A 21,224-nucleotide genomic window follows, 5' to 3' on the forward strand; every position below is an offset into this window, starting at 1 on the left:
CGCTGTGCTATACACTTCTTTACAAACGGTTTAGTCATACTTGCCAGTTTTGGTCGGCTTCCATGATAATGGCACTCGTGACTCCAGCATTTAAATGTTTTCAACATTAGCTGTTTGGGTCAACTGGTTAGAATCTTCCCTGGTTTAGCTCAAAGTTCTCAGGTTTTTGGAAGCATCGAATCACAGGTTTAGCTCCATTTTTAAAGCTCAGTCACGATTAATTTTTAATTTGTTTGTTTTCTTTACTCAAAGAGCCAATGGGTGTTCAGGCATAGACTCAGGAATCAGTTTCCTCTGACTACATTTTAACAGCAATTTCTAACCACTGCAATATTTAACTTTTTTCCAGACTTATGTGGTCCAGGAATTTAAACTTTTAAGCTCAACCCTGCTGGGTCACCTGATTGTACACACGTGTACTGAAGCTGGACTTCTATCGGATTCAATGGAGTCTTCTGCTACAGTGAGGAATTCAGTTTCTGTCTTCAGCTTCCAAGCCTTTCTTTGGGGGTTTCCTGCTGAGCTTTTCTTCAGATCAGAATACTCCTTTGATTTTTCCTTCGGCTTTCCAGAAATTAATTTTCTTCCACAGTCTCTGCGAGGTTTTGAGTTGCTCCATTCACTGTCATCATATTGTAAGGTTTTGGGTGTAGTTTGATAGGTCTTAAGGCATTCACCATCTTACTTAGTTAGTTCACTAGTACGTATTTATTAACTATTATAAACTATAGATACAAGAACAGCAATGACTCAACCAGGAGCTATCCCCATGTGTGCTACTACACATACTCTGTCCAAGACTACACTGACTCCTAAGTGGGTCATGTGGGTCCTTACCTAACTGTGTGGGCAGTACCATACTCTGTCCCAAGTTAACCCTTTATGTGTCAGATTCTTTTCTCACAGTAGGAAGTAATCAGCAGAAGGTTTTCTTGCCCAATTTTGAACTGGCACCATGAAACATCATGGGGTTTAAAGTCAATGTTGAGGGCTCCCAGAGCAACTCCCTCCCCAAATAGATGCCACTACTGTCCCTCCGCTTCCGCTGTGCCTATTCTACCGATTGGACAAGGCATGCCCAGGAGAATAATGATGACGACGTCCAGGACTTTTTGTGTAGTGTACAGTTTTGTGTATGGTTCCTTCAAGCTACTTCCTTACATGACTAGTTTGTGGGACAGCTCTCCAGTTTTGGCACAAGCCCCCAGATGTTGACTGGGCTTGGTGTACCATTGTCGCTTCCTGTACCTAATCAAGGCTAGGTGGTCTATCCAGTTGCATTTCATTTTGACTTTTATCAATTTGGTACAACTGAATGATTTGTTAAGGCATTTCAGAGGGCAGTTAAAACATGGTTGTAGGATCTGGAGTCACAGTAATGACAGTAATTTTCTTCTCTCAGTGACATTCATGAACGAGATGGATATTTTGGAAAATTTATAATGGTGCCCTGAAACTGTCACTGAGACTAGCTCTTAATTCCAGATTTTATTTTATTAATTTGAATCATTAATTTAAATTTCACCAGCTTTTCTGGTGGGATTTGAACCCTTGTCCCCAGAATATTAGCCTGGGCCTCTGTATTAATAATCCAGCGACATTGCCATTACACACCATCTCTCCGTAGCCTCTGTATTTTACAAATTGCGTTTAAGTGCATGCATGCAATTCAAAAGCAAACTTAGCTTCAAACCAAGAAACTATAATATGATCACATATTATAGCTGAACTGATTTTTTTAACGGTGATGGGAGGAATTATTGCCCAATAGTGTAGAGTTTCATTTATAAAACTAAAACAGGGAAACTGTTCAATGAAGATATTGTGTCAATTCACTTTTGGGCCTTTAAAAATGCATGGTTACATAAAAGAACAGAAGATATTTGATGGGGCTCGCACAGTAGAGGAAAGTCTGTAGGCAATTCTCTCCTGAAAACTGATAGGCCTTGTTGCCATGGTGGTTGACTTCAGATAGGCTCAACAATATTGATAGCATATGCTGAAGACCATGACGATGCATTAGCAGGTTAACCCTTTTATTTCTAGTTTGTAGATTTTATACTTCAAAATTGCAACAGGCTTAAATTAAACACATCGTTTAAAGAATATAGCAGCTAAACAGCCCAACAACTGACTTATTTCTAACAAATACTAAAACTGCATCGCCATGAAACGTCCTGGTATATTGTAGAACATAGAACATAGAACACTACAGCGCAGAACAGGCCCTTTGGCCCACGATGTTGTGCCAACCAGTTAAAAAACAATGACCCGCTAACCTAAACCAATCCCTTTTCGTCCATAAACCTATATGTGTGCAGGATTCTTTTATTCTGACCTGCAGAACACAAAACAAACCCATGCTCGCAGAGGGGTCGCAGGAGGCAAGTTCAGCCTACCTGAATGATCAGGTCTCATCAACAGTACTGTTCGCTGACTTTGGTCGAAACACCCAAAAGGTCAGTGGGAAGTGGTTGCTGAGCCATTAAAACTGGGCAGTGGGAAAGTGCCACTGAAGAGCAATAGGAATGATCCCAGGCATGAGCTAAGTGTTCCAGAAGAGGAATTCTTACTAAATTAGTCAAAATAATTCCTGCAGGATCAGAGAGGCCGGTTGGGAAAGCCATCATCATTGCTCATCCCCTCTGCTGTCAGGTTAAAATGGCAGATAGAATATCATTGGACTCCTCTGTGCATATCTAAAGTAGTACTCATTGGCTTCAGGAGGTGCCCCTCCCAACTCCAGGCAGAAAAGAAGGGAGTGAGTCTACTTCAGCTGCCCAACTGACCTGTTTTGTGCCAAGCATGCAGCCCTGTATGTTTCTTTGTGCAACCAAAATGATTGGTACAGAATATGGGAATGCCAATTGTTAACATTCAACAATGATGCAGAATTACAAGTAGCCACATCACTTTTCCACCAGCATGCTGCACTGCTCAATGACAAGATTTCAATGGAATTTGCATATGGTCACAATTATCGTATCCAGTGTATAGTTAAGTAGATCATAGACCAGTTCAAGCACACTGTAGATTTTTTTTTTACTGGTATAATTCTTTTATGCTCATTGCAAAATTTTGCTGCACCTTTCATGTACCTGGGAAAAGTTTGCTTTTAGAAATGTGTACCATAACACAGCCTTCACTCACTGAATGCAGTTCTCCCACACAAGTCGGTAGATCCGAAGTTGCACTCCTGACCTGTGCTAAGTTCCATTTCACCTCAGAGCCAAGGATGTAGGAGCGTGGAAATTGGGCCACTTCAGATAGTTATCCAGAAACCACTGAAAGCAGCTTGCATGTGTGAACGTGACGGAAGTATTAGACACAGCCGTTATGACCCTGTAGCAGAATTACAGGCTCACACACAAGCAGTAATCCCTTGGATGATACACCAGAAGGGGACTTGTGCCTAGTGTATAATGCCCCAGAAAACTTAAAATCTCAGTGAGAAGCAAAAGGTGGACCTCTCTATTTAGAAAAGATAATTAACTTTATTTTCTCCCTAATCACCGAATCACACACAACAGTCTTGAAGAAGCCAGGCACAAGTTCCATTTCTAGTTGTCTATGACTGGCTAAATAGCGCGAGGTAATTTACCCAGAGTTTCACCCGAGCTCTGTACGTTTCCCACTGCTGAAGCCGAAATCAGGAACTGTTGGCAGCAACTAATCACATGGCCTTAAGAGCACTGTTTGTGATTCTTTGAACCTAATAAACTGCAGCGACATCTAACAGAACATGTCTCATGCTAATACAGTTGTACATCTGGGACCAGCATTTTCCTCATATTATTGCGCAACAAAGCTAAAGAGAGTGACTGCCTTGGATAAAAATCAATTAAAAATCAGTTACAACCGAACATCACACAAAATGCAAAGTCGTTCTCGTTGGAAGCAATAATCTTTAATCAGTCCATGGGAACTGCTCTCTTTATAAAATATGCATCATACAAGTGAGATTTGCGAATTTTTTTTAACAAAATGAATGTTGCTTTAATTTTGAAATTAAGGCACTATGGAAAATCACAAGCATATAGGAGATTATTATGTACAAAGCTTGCCAACCAGGATAATTGTCATTTAACCCTTACAGAAATGCATGATACGTACGTCACACAAACAAACATCAATACCAGCTGAAAATGCAACGCTTACTGCTCTCTCCCAAACAGCAAGACTGTAGCATCCCTTAATTCAGTGGGTAGTTCTTCTTTCCATTTTCAATGTACGAGTCTCCAACAAGGCCAGCGTTTACTGCCATCAGTGTTGATTATGTCAAAATTGTGTGGAACTGAAGGTGATTTGCCATTTCTGGCTGGAGGCATTCTGGCATGTCATGTGACATTCTGATCACATGACATCTGAATGCGTGATGTCCAATTACAGGGAGGCTAAAGATGGTCCCACATCAAAGATTAGGTCCCTGGTATTTGAGTATTTTACGTGGGTGGTTTCGTGCAACAAGTTGCCAGAATTGTGGGGCCAGACCTGAAGCAGGAGAGGTGAGGTGGGTCGAGGGAGATCTTTGGTTTCACCAGCAACTAATGGTGACTCACTGAAATTCTACTCAGGTGGAGGCAACTGGAAACTTTGGTCAGAGTTAGTCTGAAGCAAACTGTACTGCACAAAGGGCAGCAGGCTTGGCACTTGGGTGGGTGGGTGGGGGTTTCTCATTGGTCATCTCACCCTAACCTCAATTCACCAGCATTTTTAGACCACTCACTGAACTCGTATCCAGGAAAGGATTGTCACAAAATTATAGGTTGAGACCACGTACAAGCAGCTCTCATATAACCCCACCCCCGCCAGTTTTTATCTACCTTCTGTTCAAATATATATCCATTCCTTTCCAATGAAATTTTATTTCTTCATACCAATAGTCACATGATGAAGGATTCTATAGTTCAATTATCCTCCATTCAAGAACCATCCTCCTCCTTTCCTCAATTTTCTCCAGCTAAAATTATTAGCCTCTGGTCCCTAGTTCTCAATTTATCCATTAATGGAAAAATCTATCATTTACCCACAGTTAAGGACCTCAAGATTTGACTCACCTCTTTACCAGCTTCTCCTTGCTCAGTGCCATTCCCACTCACCATGTTGTACAGCTCCCACTTCAGGAGGGCATGCGAGTCTCCACAACCATTTGCTAACCATTCTCCCAGTCCTCCGCCCATTGCCGCATTCTGCCTCTCAGGAACGAACCCATTGACAGTGTTTCCCCCTCCTTTTCCCCATCCCCTTCTTTCCTCTCTCCTAATCTGCCATTCACAGATGCCACTTCCGAAACCTTTCATGCTCTGCAAGTCCACATTCCAAAGTCCCCATCTCTTCTCCAGTTTCCCCTCTCCCTGCGGAGTCGCCCCCACCACACCCGAGTCCCCATCTCTTCCCACAGCCCCTCCCAAATCCCCCATTCTCTCTCCAACACCCCATCTGCCCCAGTTCCCATCTCTCCCCAGAACCCCCAGTCCCCCATCTCGCCTCAAGCCCTCCCCAATCACTCCCAGAACCCATCCAGTCCCCATGTTGCCCCAGAATCCCCCACTGTGCATCTCTCCCTAGAAACCCCCAATCCCTATCTGCTGAGACCCACAGACTCCATCTTTGCCCCCCAAGTCCCCCAGTCCACATCTCTCCCCAAGACTTCAGGTCCCATCTCTGCCCCCCTCCAGGACCCCCAATCCCTATCTCTCCCACCCTCATACCCCCAGCCTGAGGCCCTGAGTCCCCGTCTCTTTCCCAGAACCTGGAAATCAAAAATAAAGGCAGAAAATGCTGGAAATGCTCGGCAGATCTGACAGCACTTGTAGAGATGGCAAGAAGTCTTCAATCTAAGATAGTAACTCTATTCTCACTCCACAGAAGCCCCCAGACCTGAACATTTCCAGGAGTTTGTTTTTGTAAGTAATGCACTATCTAGTTCAGCTCTCCAATCCTCTAAAGGTTCAGTGGCATTTCCCCCAACTCTTGCATCACCTACACCCCCTGCAATTGCACCCCCCACCACTATTGGCTGCCAAGCCTGTTCTATCTTTCCCTCTCCTCCTTTCTTTGAGCAAGATGTTCGTCATACCTTCTTAGGCTTAATAACTCTTAACAAAAATAAGAAAATCTTAATACAAAATCAAAATATTGCAAATGCAAATAGTAAATGCAGGAAGGATCCAGCATTTGTGGACAGAGAGGCAGAGTTAACATTTCAGACCAATGACTACTTGTCAGAGCTGGAAAAAATTACAGATGCAACATGTCCACTATAAGTCAACAGCTACCTTGATTACACTTCCTCCTGTAAATTCTGTTTTCTCCACCTCTTCACATCTGTTCTGGCACTACCTCCACCCAATAGGTTGACTTTCCTCAACCAAGGTATCCCCACTGCCATGGATTACAGGGCCCTCAAATGTGTCCATTCCATTGGCCACACTTCTGTCCCCATTACTTCCACATGCCCGCCAAAAATAAAATATTCTGTCCTCACCTTCCAACCAATTCGTTCCCATTCAACAAGTCATCCTGTGCCATTTCCAACACATCTTCCCCTTTGTTCCCAGCATTCCAAAGGGACCATTCTTTCCACAATGCCCCTATCCATTCTTCAATCATCTCCTTCCCACAACACCGCCCCACCCAAGCACAGGAGATGCAACACCCACTCTTACCTCCTCCCTTCCAAATGCCCTGGAACCCAAACAGTCCCTCCAGGTTAGTCAGTGATTCACTTGTACTTTTTTTAATTTAGTGTACTGTAGTTGCTATTGACAACGCAGTCGCTTCCACACAGAGTCCAAATGCAGATTGATTGATCACTCTGCAAAACACCACTTTCAGACTGCGAGGAGACACTGAGCTTCTAGTTGTCTATTACTTTAATTCATCACCCCATTTCCATTCTGGCCTATTCTCTTGCACTGTTCCAGCAAAACTCAACACAAGCTTGAAGACCACATTGTTCTTCATCGATTCTTGCTGAAAACAGCTGAGGGAAAGCATTGTTTGTAAGAAGATTCTGCAGTGTGTTTTTTGAGAGCGGAGTTTGAAAACCCTCACGTGAATCATCTGGGGGGAGTTTGAGGAAACATCCTCAGAAGTCTGATTGTGTGACATCTGCCACTTGGTTCCAAAATGGGGTGTTGTCTAACCACAGTTAACCTGTTGAGTTGCAGGGACTGTGTTAATGACAATATTATAACACAAGATACATGTTGTAACCTGTGGTATCCTTAAAATCTATGTACATTTGTGAAGTGGGGGTGAAGGAGTACCATTCTATAGTCAGACTTTTCCTGTTCATAAACGTTTTGTTTTTCTGTTGTTAAAAGAAAACTGGCAGTTCTGTGACGCTTTTAACCCACGTTTTCTAAAAGAAGGAAAAGGAAAAGAGCCAAGATTCTGTCTGATAGCTTCCTGTCCAGTGGTAACATTAACTGGGAGAGACAGTTCTGTTAATTAAGTATTTTACAGTCTTCCACATTCAACACCGGGTTCAACAATTTCAGATCACAGCTTCCATCCTCATTTCTTCAAACGACAGGTGTGGGTGATTCAGTTATTCACATTTACACCTCCTCTAGAAAATTTTTTTGTGTCTTTATTTATCCCATTACCATCTCCCTTTGCCTTTGACTGTCATCCCTTCTTATTTAATCTCTCCTGCCTTTCCACCCTATCAAAGACTTGTTCTTTCCCACACACTATTTCTTCCCCCCCACCAACCCCACCAACAACCCCATCGTCATTGTCTCTGTACTTCTTTAAAAAATGTTAAATATCTCATTTCCAAGCCTGACAATAGGCTATTGACCTTGAACGTTAACAGTTGCTCTCTCCATAGATGCTGCATGATCTGTTGGGTATTTCCAACACTTTTCATTGGAATAAATGTTAGATCCTTGGGTTCCTTGAAAAGGAAAATTATAATTGGAACTATTTAGAAATTACACTTTTTGGGCAGGGACTGATTGTTTAATGTCATCTGGCACAAATTTCATCAAGGATGCTTTAACTGTGATCTCTTGTTACATTAATGCCAGGTCATCATCAGAATAGACAACACAAAACACACAGTTGGCATGCACAAAATCAAGTGAATTTTTAAAATCAGCAATTTTGTCAAATTTAAGAAATGCTGCACGCAAATGCAAAACAAACTCAAACAAACCTCTCTTCGCATAGTTATGGAAAGAAATGAAACAAAAGTTGTACTGAAAACAAAGATTGTTTTTAGCTAAGAGATGCCACAACAAAAATATAGCACAGTGGATAGTAATACTGAAGCATTTTATGGCAATGCGTTTACTTTGGACTTCTACATGCCACACAAAACATTTTTGTTCGTTAGTTAATGAACCTTGATATTTACATCTGGTCTTGAACAGGCCTAACAGGATTAATTCAGCAGCAAGATATCCCTATTGTGGCAATACTTAGATCTCTCTGCAAAGGTTTTCACTGAAGAAAGGAAACGGGACACACACACACGCACACACAAACGCACATATATATATATATACACACACACACACACATACACATATACATATATACACACACACACAGCCAGTCTGGAAATTCCAGTTAACATACCTGCCATATTTTATCGGGTCCAAAATCATATGATGATGGGCGCTGTAATAAGTATAGCATTAGAAATGCTGCAATATTCAATTTCCACTCAGAGATGGGAGGTACTTAAAACACTTCAGTTCTACATTTTTAAGTTACTCAATACTTGAGGCTCTTGGTTCCAACAAACCAGGGGTGGAAATAATAATTCACCAGTAAATAACTTTACTCTGGGACTAGTACCAAAAGCTACTTGTTCCAAGGAAATGAAGCCTCTGACGGGCAAAACCACACTGCCAAAACCACTATAGCACTGATTGACTAAGGGTGAAAATAAGTTTTATTTTTAAAAAAAGTACAGCATGTGTTAAAAATAATTTTCTGTAGCATTATTTCCCCCTTGTGGAAAATATAAAAGAAGCATACAAGGGAAGGGCTGAGATTAGAAATGAGAAACAACATGTTCAACATGAAGTAAAAACTTTTCAAAGCACATGGGTAACAGAATAGACTTGAAGAGCTAGATTAGCCCATCAGGCTGCTGTAAAAAGGCAAGGCTGTGCCCATTAGTCAAAAAATTGTCAAAACTGGAAGTTGCGAAGTTAATCATATGTAGAAACAAGGGTGGAGATTAAATGTCACAAACATGAGGCAGATAAGAACACCAGCGCAGATTTACAGTGGAGAAGTTCTACATGTATTCAAGGTGGAGGAAAATTGTAAGTAACAAGTAAAAAGGGAACAAGAGCATTGTCGTGCATTTGAATTGGCACAGAATGCCATTGCATTAGCAAGTGCAGCACAAAAATATAACTGAACTAGCCAATAACTTCCTATAGGATAATCAGTTAAATCCAGTCGGTTACAGAAACGGTATGGATAATTTTTTTGTGTGCCTTTGTTATACTTATGGCTGGGTAATTCAATGATGTTTGGGCACAGCAACTTGCAGCATTTACCATTAACCACTCAAAATCATCACAGATTATGAATAAAGCATGCTATCCTTACTGCTTATGATTTGTGCAATGCTCCAATCAGTGAATGTACATTACTGGTGTTGGGGGCTGGAGGGTACTTGGAAATTGTGGCCAGGTCCATAGAATGTGTTATTACAAAAGCACTGAATTAATTAAAGTTAAAGGATTGATTCCGGATACCAGTTCCAGATGATCTAAGAGCTTGGTGGCTCAATAAGGAGTGCAAGTCTCTCAAGCAATTACATGATTATTTTCTGGCCTTTTGAATGCCAGGAAACTATTCCACAGGTGGGAAGTCAGATGGCCCATTAGATTTGCTGAGTCAGTGGATCTGCAGAAATGCCAAGACAGGCAGAGTGGAAAGATATTTGGGGGGGGGTGCGGCAAAAGGAAAATCAAGTCAGAGCCCCTCTTCAATCTGACTTACCTGTTGGCCTTGAATGAAAGCTGGTTGATTTCCTAACCTCCCACAAGCAAGGAGCTGTACAGAGTGCCTCCAGCTCACCAGGAGCATAAGCATATAAATAACGTTCGCCCTTAAAATGGCTGGGCATCCATGCAGGTAATGTGGCCACACCAGTGACCCAATCCCAAAACAAATACTTCATCTGAAATGTAACAGTGGGCCACAAATCAACAATTGTTGATTCCACAGAATAGTGCAGTGCATTTGCAGGAAGCAACTGCAACCGTAACATAATAAGTGTGATTGGGCACAGAAGAGGGATGGCGACAACGGTATCCACCTCAGTGGCAAAAAACGAGAGGCAAACATAGCGGGGGATTGTGTGATCATGGTGGTCTTTTCTTTAGAGCAACCACATGTGGGGGATGCCAGAGTGTAAAAAGACGGAATTGGTCAGATTCTAAGTGTTATAGGAACTACAGATGTAGTTGTGGTTCAACCGAGATATCCTACATGGGCACAAATGAAAGCAGCATGGGTTTCAGCATCTGTAAATTGACAGCATTAAATGAGCATATTGAAGATGTTCTGGTCAGACTACACAACAGGCTGCAGCTAGGACTGGGAAATAAAGCACAAGCAGGCCCTGGATAGCTGGCCAAATGGTTGTTGTTAGCATGGGACAGGGTTCTGAGCTTCACTCATCAGGAACAGGGGTCAAGGGCCAAAAATTTAACTATTTCAGTTCTAAGCGCAGGAGTGCAAGCACAAATGTTTCATTCTTTTAGGATCAGAATTATTTTGCAAGCCTATATATTGCAAATTGAGAGACCCCAAAAGTGGTACAGAAAGCTGGCTAAGCATAGAATCCCTACAGTGCAGGAGGAGGCCAGTCAGCCCATTGGACCTGCACTGACCACAATCTCATCCAGGCCTGATCTCCATAATCTCATGTATTTACCTTGCTGATATTACGAGGAATTTAGCACGGCAAATTAACCTAATCCACATATTTTGGAGCCGAAGGAGGAAATGGAGCACCCCAAGGAAACTCACGCAGACACAAGGAGAATGTGCAAACTCCACACAGGCAGTGACCCAAGGCCAGAACTGAACCTGGGTCTCTGGCGCCAACAGGCAGCAGTGCTAACTACTGGGCCACGATGCTGCCCAAAGGATTGCAACAAATCAAATAAACTTCTATATATTTAATCCAGGGCTTCACTGCAATTATTGAGATATAATGGGCATATAAGAGCAGATTCTCCTTTAATTGGAGATCCACTTATGGAAGTGGCCACCAGTGCTGTGCCGCAAGGGAAATGTTCAGTGCAAATCTCCAAAGATCTAACACTTTCTGAAAGACATTTCTTGAAATGGCTAATTACCCAACAGGAAACATTCCTTTTTGTGTATTTATTGCACTGTTTATTATTTGATGAATTGCTCATGCTTTTATCTTTTGGATTTCCATTTAATTAGCCCTTTTTTTAAGTAGATGCTTCAGATGTGCTATCTCTGCTCTGAGTTTAATACTCTGCTGCTTCAAAGCAAGTAGCATGATAGTGGTCAATTTATGATGAACCAAGTTGATAAATGACTTCAATTAACTTAGATCGATAAATTATCTTAAAGAGGCTAATTATAGTTCACACACCTGGAAAGTCTTTTAAAAAGTGTGGTTTCCATGAACACAGTTCATTTACAGAGACTGTTGAGGGACAGAGGTACTAATCGAAAACTGTAACGTCCAATAGAAACAAAACAACAAACTGTGGGGCTATCATGAGGAGATCAGTCGGAAAGTTAAAAAAAGGAAAAAACCTGCCAAGCATTTCATTATATATACATATTGCTAACTACGAGTTACCGATATCTGACAGTATACAGAATTAAACAATTATTTTAAACGGATGAGTCTATTAAATCAAACAGAAAGACTTTTCCTCCAATCCAGCTTTAATTGAACATTTAACAGATGCCAACATTCCAATAAAAGGCAAAGTGATAGTGGATTTGTATCCTGTATCTTTTCAGCCAGATATGCATAATTTTTACTGCACGTGGTACATGTATCATTCCACTGTTGGCTCCTTATTGTTTGTATGCATTTCACTTTTATTGGTGCTTTCATATTAATGTGCAAAGGAAAAGTGCCTGATTTTTCAATGTTTTGGAAAAATTGTATGTCAGCTGCCCTTTTGGATTGGGAGAAATTTGGAAGCAAAATCCAAGAAATAAATCAGAAAAATAAGCATTGCCTAATGTACTTGACAAATGTCACCACTGCTTCCCAGTAAGCTTTAAGCATACAGCATTAATTTGTCTTTAATGGCAAATTATCAATTCAAAGGTTGGGCTTTTAAATAAATATGAAACTTGCACAGGACTGTTCCCACAGTTTCAGATTAATTGGGTTTTACAGCAATGACATGCATCTTTTTTCAGCACCACACTACAGTTGAAGTAGAGTGAATGGTCTTACCTTCATTTCAATAACTGTTTGAAGAGCCTTTGTCTTTGCCGACTCTGGCTGGATTGGAGTTCTCCTGTGCAGTTCCTGTGGAGGTACACGATCAAAGGAAACTTGACGACTCATTGTTTCACATTTTAAGTAATGCAACAATATATGCTACAGATATAAATTGACTATGTAATAAAATGGAGAAATGAAATGGCCTACATGCCACAGGTCCAGCCTTTTGTTAATCTCCCTAGTACACTGCAGTTTCTATCTAGCTTATATTACAGTCATTGCCACCAGCACATGCGCCATGTCAGCTTCTATCAATAATTAATGTCAATTGTGACAGTGACAGCAAGCAAACGCTCAAACCATTTAATCTAACAGCACAACTTCTTCGTAGTCATCACACTGTACTTCACTGCGTTCTTGACAGCGAATTGATGTTTATTAAACATGTCAATTCTAAACACAAATCAGCAAACACCACTAATGTACTTACTTTAGAAAACTGATTTGCTCTAGTGGAAATTGGCACTCACGAGTAGGAGGGAATTAAAAATTATGAAGTTAATATTGGATAATTGCACTGAAAAATTTATGATGTTAAAACGGCCCAGCTCTTCCAAATGCTACAAAAGTTCAATCTGACAAAAAAACTATTTGTTTTTACTTTATTTCAAATGACTGCTAAAATAGTTGAAGTAAAGAAAAAGTTTATTTATTAGTCACAAGGAAGGGCCATTCTTTTCAGATAGCAACAGAACTGTTGATATGGCTCTGTAAAGCCTCTTGACAGATCATTAAATTTATGCAAAAAAGGCAAGTAAAATTTCAGTCAATATTATCAAAACCACCATTTTGTTTACAATGATAGCAATTCAGTGATTAGAAATATAAAAGATGTTATGCAAAACTGTTGTGACTACACATCAGCCTTTTGGTTCTTGTTACAACTCATTTGACAAAGCATTAATTGCTTTTAAACCATCACTCCCCATATAACCATCATCTGTCCTTCAGCTGGCAAGCAGTATTGATGTATTGATTGGGAATTTAGATAGGTACATGAGGGAGAAAGGAGCAGAAGGCTACACAGATACGGGTTAGATAAAATAGAGTGGAGGGAAGCTAAGTAAGCAGTGCATAAAACAGAGGCCAGTTGGGTCAAACAGTCGGTTTCTGTGCTGTAAGTTTTATGTGATTCTATGTAACCATACAGTAAACCCTATGCATCCAATAAAACTTACTGAAGCAGAAATATTTCTATTCCAACAAACACAAGAACAAGTGAAGTGACAACCCTTTGAAGATCAGTCCCATTACAATAAAATGGTATCTCTAAGTAAACATTTAAAACAAATCAACTGAAACAACATTTTTGTAACATTGTAATATTTTATAAATTCATGAAAGAAAAGCACTGCCATTTCAAAAGGGGCCAAATCATCCTGACATAACGTTGTGTAACAAAGTCAATTCAAAAAGGACAATGGTAACTAGTAAGATCCTCCAATGACTGATGTTTTGTATCAACGTGTAAGCACATCTGGTTCAAATTTAAGAAAATACATCTGTGACAATGCTGGAGAAGAATTCCCGCTACAGCAGCTATAACGGTGTATTTTCCCAGCAACCCTTGGCATGGATTTACAACATCAATTGTTCTCGGATATTCCATGAAGCAAGGTCATAACAAAACTCCACAGCGCATTAATTACCCCTTCAACTGGAGCAGCACAAAGCGGTTACTAACATTCCAGACTGTGTTTCTTTCATAGATTTTCCAAGTAGACTTAAAATGTGAAGGACATCATTTGAGAACCTGTTTTATCTCTAATATTCTAATAAAACTGGTTAAAAGACAATGAGTCACTGGCATGTTGTACTGATTAAGGAGCACTCTGTTCTTTCTGCATTTAAAAAAGTTAGCCATCTTGATTTGCAGATCCACAGTTCCTGAAACGCAAGTTAAACCAAACTGCATTGTAGCTGTTGTTTCAAATCAAAAAATCTTCATGCACTGGAGCTAATTATCTAATAACAAAATGCAAAATTTTCAAAGCTTTTGAGTTATTTGTTATCTTGCTCAAGTGGGGAAACTATTTGGGGGAGGGGGGTGGTTTCAATGATATTGCGCCAGGTTGGGAAATTCTGTTGCAACCTGTTGTCAATAACCTGGACACAGGGAGTTAAGTTTATTCATCATCATCAGGGAAGATAGTTAGGGATTAGTTTTAAAACAAAAATCTATATACAACTTATTTGCTCTTGTCCAATATGCACACAATTAGTGTCTAATCAAACAAATTGTGCCCAGGTCTCTAACAGAGCAAGTCCAGGGTTCCCCATCATCAGGTGTAATAACTTGCATCTGAATTTTTCCTTGCCTAACAGAAGTTGCCCAATCTTCATTTTGCACATGTAACAATACAGAAATGCAGTTTTATGTTGCAGAGAGATACCAAGAATTATATTTAACATAAAAACATTCATTGTTCTGGCCACAAATGGAAACATTCATAATTGCAATCAAGTTGACTGATATAAACCAGAAACCTTAGTAAATCTGTCAACTCAGGACATTGCATCACAAAGGTAAGAAGCATGGTGAGCAGCAGCACTTTAGCCTGACTGCAGAGACACTTGCATTTGGGAACGCATGGGCTACAGAGAAGGGGAGGCAGAGGTCAGAAAGAAAGTTTCACAGCTGAAAATCCACCATTACGCAATTGAGAGAAGTACCCCCTACAGACATATGCCATACCCCATTTTTGGAACCACTGGCATATATTAATACAATTAATTCTTCCTAAGTAACATCATAAAACCAAGTAAAATACAGAAAATTTCATGCAAATTCTTCCTCAATGCACACTAATATTGCCCATCTTTTTTCTGTCTCTGATGCTCTATCATTCAAAAACCCAGCCACTGGTTAACCTGAAACCAGAAATTAATCTTAGGATCTTCCACAATGCTCATTCCAAAACACTGATCAAAACTACCATGGTGATGAGACCGAGGGCACAGGAGGCTCCGAGCGGGAGACCCCAAGTCAGAGGGGAAAAACCCACAGAGAAAAGTATAAAATTATTTGCATTTTTCTAGTGTTCTTCATGACTTCAGGGCCTCCAAAGCATTTTACAACCATTAAGTACTTTTGAGTATTGCCACTGTTAAAATATAGGGAAACATGGCAGCCAATTCATATACACTGTTCCACAAATAGTAAAATGCAATACTCAAATGGGAAGCAGAGAAAGGATGCAAGTGCTGGAGACTGCAGTGGAAAGATTGAAGAAACTGGAATAAATGGACAGAAGTAGTAGAAAAAGCAAAAGTGGATAAACAGAAGATAACATCTGGTAGAGGCAAGAGAGCAGAAGGTGAGGAGAAATACTGATATGGATACTTGTAACGCAAACACAGCATTAGATCTTACTTTCCAGTGCAATGTTCCCAATTTTAGTGGTGGTCCTTGGAACATACAGAACCATCCAGCCTAAACCCAGTGGTCCAGCTTTCCTCAATGCTGTATGCAGGGGACAGAACCCTCCAAAAATAAGCTGGCAGAAGGAATGGATCTCAGCAAACTTTGATTTGATTTGTCACATGTACTGGCATATAGTGAAAAGTACTGTTTCTTGCGCACTATACAGACAAAATATATCGTTCATAGAGAAGGAAACGAGAGACTGCAGAATGTAGTGTTACAGTTGTAGATAGGGTGTAGAGAAAGATCAACTTAATGTCAGGTAGGTCATTCAAAAGTCTGATGGCAGCAGGGAAGAAGGTATTCAGGCTTTTGTATCATTTTCCCAACAGAAGAAGGTGGAAGATAGTATGTCCAGGGTGCGTGGGATACTTAATTATGCTTTTCCACAGCAGTGGGAAGTGTAGACAGAGTCAATGGGTGGGAGGCTGGTTTGTGTGATGAATTGGGCTACATTCATGACCTTTCATAGTTTCAGAATCTCTTGCACAACCACATCACCTTTAATCTAAACCTCCAATAATCCGCTAATTAGGCAAAAGGATAAAACACCAGACGGCATTCTTCACATGGGCCAAGTAATACGGATTCTGCAGTTCGAATGGACCAGTTTACTCAATGTTAGCAAGGTTACAATTGTAGATTCTGCAGGCAATATTGTGAATGCAATGTTTATCCTTGCCACAGCACAGATACTGATGTCTGGCTGCCTACAATGATGTGAAAGATGGGAGGATATGTCAATTGGAATCAGTTGAGAACATCTTTGTCTTAAGCTCCAGAGGTAGAAGGGCAGCAATAACCACTGACAGAACCTCACGTCAACATTTAATGAGTGTTTATATTATGCTCTGCTTTAAGTGTTTGATATGCTAGTAGTTATTATAGAATTACAAATAAATCCTGTTTGAAACCCACAATAACCAACAGTTCACAACAACAAAAGGAAACAAATTATGGATCTTACATTGCTAATTTCAGAAATTTCAGAGGACGTTAATGTATAACTGAGGAAATAGTTCTCTTATTTGCAGTGTACTTGGCGGGATTTTAAAACGTTTTCAATCAAGTCATTTGATAGCTTTATTGCTTTATATGCACTCATTGTGCGCATCATATGGAGGTTTCATTACCTTAAAAGCATACATGATAAAAGAATTTACTACATCATTTTTATACTCAACTGTGGTCAATTTTTATACTGAAAATTCTTGCAACACTTCAACTAAGCAGATCTACATTATGCTTACCAAGATTCCATTGGCATTACAGACAAGTCAGCATTGTCATTAGGCTGACAATCCAACAAAGACAAACCATAGGCTGCATTGTGGCTGGGAAACTTAACCCTCCGTTGGAAGATGTTCTTGTCCATTAACAGCTTATCATTGTTCATCGGGATAAGATCATCCAATGCCCCCTCATTTACTTCATTAAAGTGTCAAGATATGCTACAAAGGTCCAAAGTGTAACAGACAGTAACTGTATACTGAAAGGTTTATGAACATCTAGTCTCTAAAGCCTCAGTAAACCCAGAGTAAAACAAAACTGCTTTGTCCTGCACTTCAGTTACTGACCTTCTGCTCAAGGGTTACTTTAAGTGTCCACAGCCCCACTAATATAGTAAAAGTAACTCCTGACTCATTGAGCTCTTAAAGGGCTAAATAGTTACTTTACTCAATATCTACATCTTAGCACTCAACATAATGATTAACTTTTCAGTAGACATTTTAACTACTTTACCTAACATGTACAGCTCAGTGGAGATCTGTTACAGTATACACATTATGGCATAAACAACAAACGATTTACTATACCATTTCCTAAAATAAGGAACACAACTAGGGGTTTTAATAATTTGCACACTGTACTGCTTGCAAGAAGAATTTCATTTGCATGAAATAAACAAAAGTTTACGTTTCATTGTGCACAACTAAAACTCCTTTCAAGCTACCCTGTCTCCTTGCATTAAAAGGGAAGTAAAGGTAACGAGTTAAAGTCTGGTTCTGGAAAAATATTAAATCATACAAAAGATAAGTAAGCATTTCATTTTTTCACCCAAAAGCAAATATAAAATATAAGAGGTTTTTCAAGTCAAGAAGAGTTGAATAGACATAGAAAAGCAGTTCAGATTTATGAGGGAATCCAATTTTTGGAGCGATAAATAGAAGAGCTATTAATAAAACCAATAGTAAATTCAAGAGAAACATCCCTGTGCAAAGAGTGGTCAGAATGTGGAACTTGCCAGTACATGGAGACGTCGAGCGAAACAGCATAGATCATTTAAGGGGAAAACTAGACATCCAGATAAGTAATTCTAATTGGGATGAAGGAGTAAATAGATCTGGGAGTACAAATACATACATTGCTAAAAGTAGCAATGTAGGTTAAGCAGGCCATAAAAAGGCAAACAAAGCAAACTAAGGTATATTTCCAGAGGAATAGAATTGAATCGTAGAGAAGTTATGTTAAACTTGTATAAAACCTTAGGACACACTGCACACTGGGCATAGCTCTGACCAGCATATTATTCAGAAGCACTTGGGGAATAGATTTACAAGGATTATACCTGAAATGCAAAATTATAATTGCAAAGGGAAAGATGAGGGGTGGCTTCATAGATCTTTAATGTTATGGAAGATTTTGATAAGAGTAGACAGAAAGTTCCCACTTATGGGAAGAGCAAACCTAAAAGTCATCAATTTAAGAAAGTGACCAAGAAATCAAATGGAGACTATTCTACCTGGAGAATGGCAAGAATGTGAAACTCACCATCATAGGGAACAAATTAGGCAAATAGTATAGATGTATTTAACAGGAGGTTGGTTAAGCATGAGGGAGATGGGAATTGAGGGTGATACTAGTTGGATAAGAATAATAAGAATAAGAATGAGAATGAAAGGCACCTTAGGTCTTAAACACTAACATGGATAGGTGGGCCAAATGTCCTGTCTCTGTGCAGTAAATTCTATAAGACACAGAACGGGGCAAAGAGATGATGATAAACAAAAGAATGCAAGATATATGAAGATCTGTTTGTTTGTTTTAAATTACATCTCACATTCATAATGCAACTTGTTCAAACACCTGACCTGTTGTATTACTTCATTGCTATCAACTACTACCAAAATGAACAGCAAGGTTACAGCAAGGAAGTGAAACAGGCGAAAGGGATTGGGGTGAATCTTTCAAATCTGTGTGCAAGACTCCTTTGCGATTCAACATGCAAGTAGTTCAAGATGGAATTACTACTGGACCTTCAAATGAATCAAGTATCAGGAAATCTTCTCCCATGAGAGGAAGCGCAAGAGAAGATCAACTGAATCGTAATCACAATGCACCAATGTAACAGGGCATCAACTCAACCTGGTGCCAGGTTTGCCCTCGAAATCCCAGTTCAAAAATATTTATTCAAAGTTGCTGAAAGTAAGAACTGATAACAACACAGTGGCAAATTGACGGCCTTTTGGTTGTCCTTTTGCTGGCACTGAAGTTTAAGCATTGGAAGATAAATAGTGGAAGAAGGATTGAGAACAACATTAAATAGTAAAGTGGATGATGTACATTGTCAACCAGATATGGAAAGAAAATGAAAGGGAGGAATACGTTATTTAGGAAGAGAGGCAAAAGGGAATTCTGTTCAATTAAATTTTTAAGATCTACCCTAAAAATTCAAAGCCTAAAAAGAACAAACTCCACATTTGTTAATTTTCACATTATTAGCCCTAAGCATCTGTAGCAGGTTTTGTTCATATCTACCATACAAGTACACAAAGGATGATGCATACATGGAATGAGTTGCCAGAGGCAGATACAATTACAACACTAAAAATACATTTGGATAGGTATATGGATAGGGAATGGTTAGAGGGATATGGGCCAAATGCAGGCAAATGGGAATAGTTCAGTTTAAGAAACCTGGTCAGCATGGACAAGTTGGGTCAAGGGCCTGTTTCCATGCTGGGTATCTCTATGACTCTACAAATTCATGACAATATATGTCAATAGAAAGACAGATGACAGAATGCCATTTTTACAAACCTAATGGCAGGGTGGAACAAGTCAATATTGGCATTTAATGGTGAATCTTCACGTCACCTGGAGTTGCTCTATAACACTTACACAAGTAACGAATGCCATTAGCTGTGCCATTATTTTGGTGCAAATTCTGGTCCGATTTTGAACAATTTGATCTATATTCTACAAAAATTATCTTGAAGAAATGAAAAAAAATGCAAAACCCTGCAACTGAGAGGATGCAGCTAAGAGCCCTTTTCTCTGGAGGACAGAAAATCTGATGGAGGCCTTTGAAATACTAATGGGATTCATTTGGGTCAATTTAGAGAAACTTTGCCCACAGTGGATGAAAGGCAGCTACCAATATGACACATAGAATTTAGAAGGACAATACATATAAAAGGCTGAAGAGATACTGAGGCAGGGTGGGAAGCAGTAACAGGAGTGCGAGCAAGTTCTTCTGAATACAGAGCACATAGGTGGTCAGGCCAAATGGCCTGCTTCCAAGCTATAGATTCTATGTAATTCTAAGTGACTTTGTGCAAAAAGGACTTCCAATATTTCCAGCACTGAATGTGGCTTTTGTTCAGGCTACAAATTGTAACGTGGGTGTGTTAATCTCCCTCACAGGCAGCATTAGATTTTGTGGTACTCTCAGAACTGAAAAGATTCACTGCTTCCCACAACCACAGGATTGAATTATAGATATCAACTCATGCTGCAGTGAACCAGCAGGCCACCCACTGAGGAATTTTCTTTCCCACAGTATTGAGACACACACTGTTGCACAGTTGGACTCCCTATCTAAAGCAGCAAGGCTTCTTGGTTTTACTGGAGTTTTGAGAGATGACACTTGTATTTGTGACACTTTGCAGACCAGGTCACAGAGAAGAGAGAGAGAGCGTGTTGCACCACACTACCGCTTTTCCACGGAAACCAGGGCAGTAATCTCTGTTAGCATGTTGGGTTCAATTTTTCTTCTGGATGCAATAGCCAGTGAGGCTCATTTAAATCTAGTGTGGCTCAAACAAAGTTGCAGTTCTATTCAGTCCTCAAATTGCTGCTTCCTTTTCCCATTGAGTTTTAATGGTTGCTCCCATAACTGCTGTTTACTGACCCCCTCTCCTCTGAAGGATCAAAAAAAATACAAAAAGTAGTAAATTGTATTTACATTGCACCTCATCACATCCCTGTGTCTCAAAGTTCTTTGAAACAAATCAACATGATAAGCACTTGTGTTGCAATCTAAACATAGGAACCAAATGAATAGCCAGATAATCCTTCTTTGGT

General features: G+C 39.9%; 1 protein-coding gene across 3 annotated transcripts in view; it reads right to left on the minus strand.

The window, feature by feature from the left end:
* LOC145337821 (ERC protein 2) overlaps positions 1 to 21,224 on the minus strand; it is a 731,415-nt gene that overhangs the window by 556,829 nt on the left and 153,362 nt on the right. For all 3 annotated transcript variants that reach the window (XM_080182675.1, XM_080182674.1, XM_080182676.1), the window contains one exon: positions 12,443 to 12,517. In XM_080182675.1, the coding sequence (XP_080038801.1) occupies positions 12,443 to 12,517 (75 nt within the window). The remainder of the gene's footprint in view (positions 1 to 12,442; positions 12,518 to 21,224) is intronic.

This window comes from Carcharhinus amblyrhynchos, chromosome 3 (assembly GCF_965287045.1).
Source record: "Carcharhinus amblyrhynchos chromosome 3, sCarAmb.v2.hapA, whole genome shotgun sequence".
Taxonomy (NCBI): domain Eukaryota; kingdom Metazoa; phylum Chordata; class Chondrichthyes; order Carcharhiniformes; family Carcharhinidae; genus Carcharhinus; species Carcharhinus amblyrhynchos.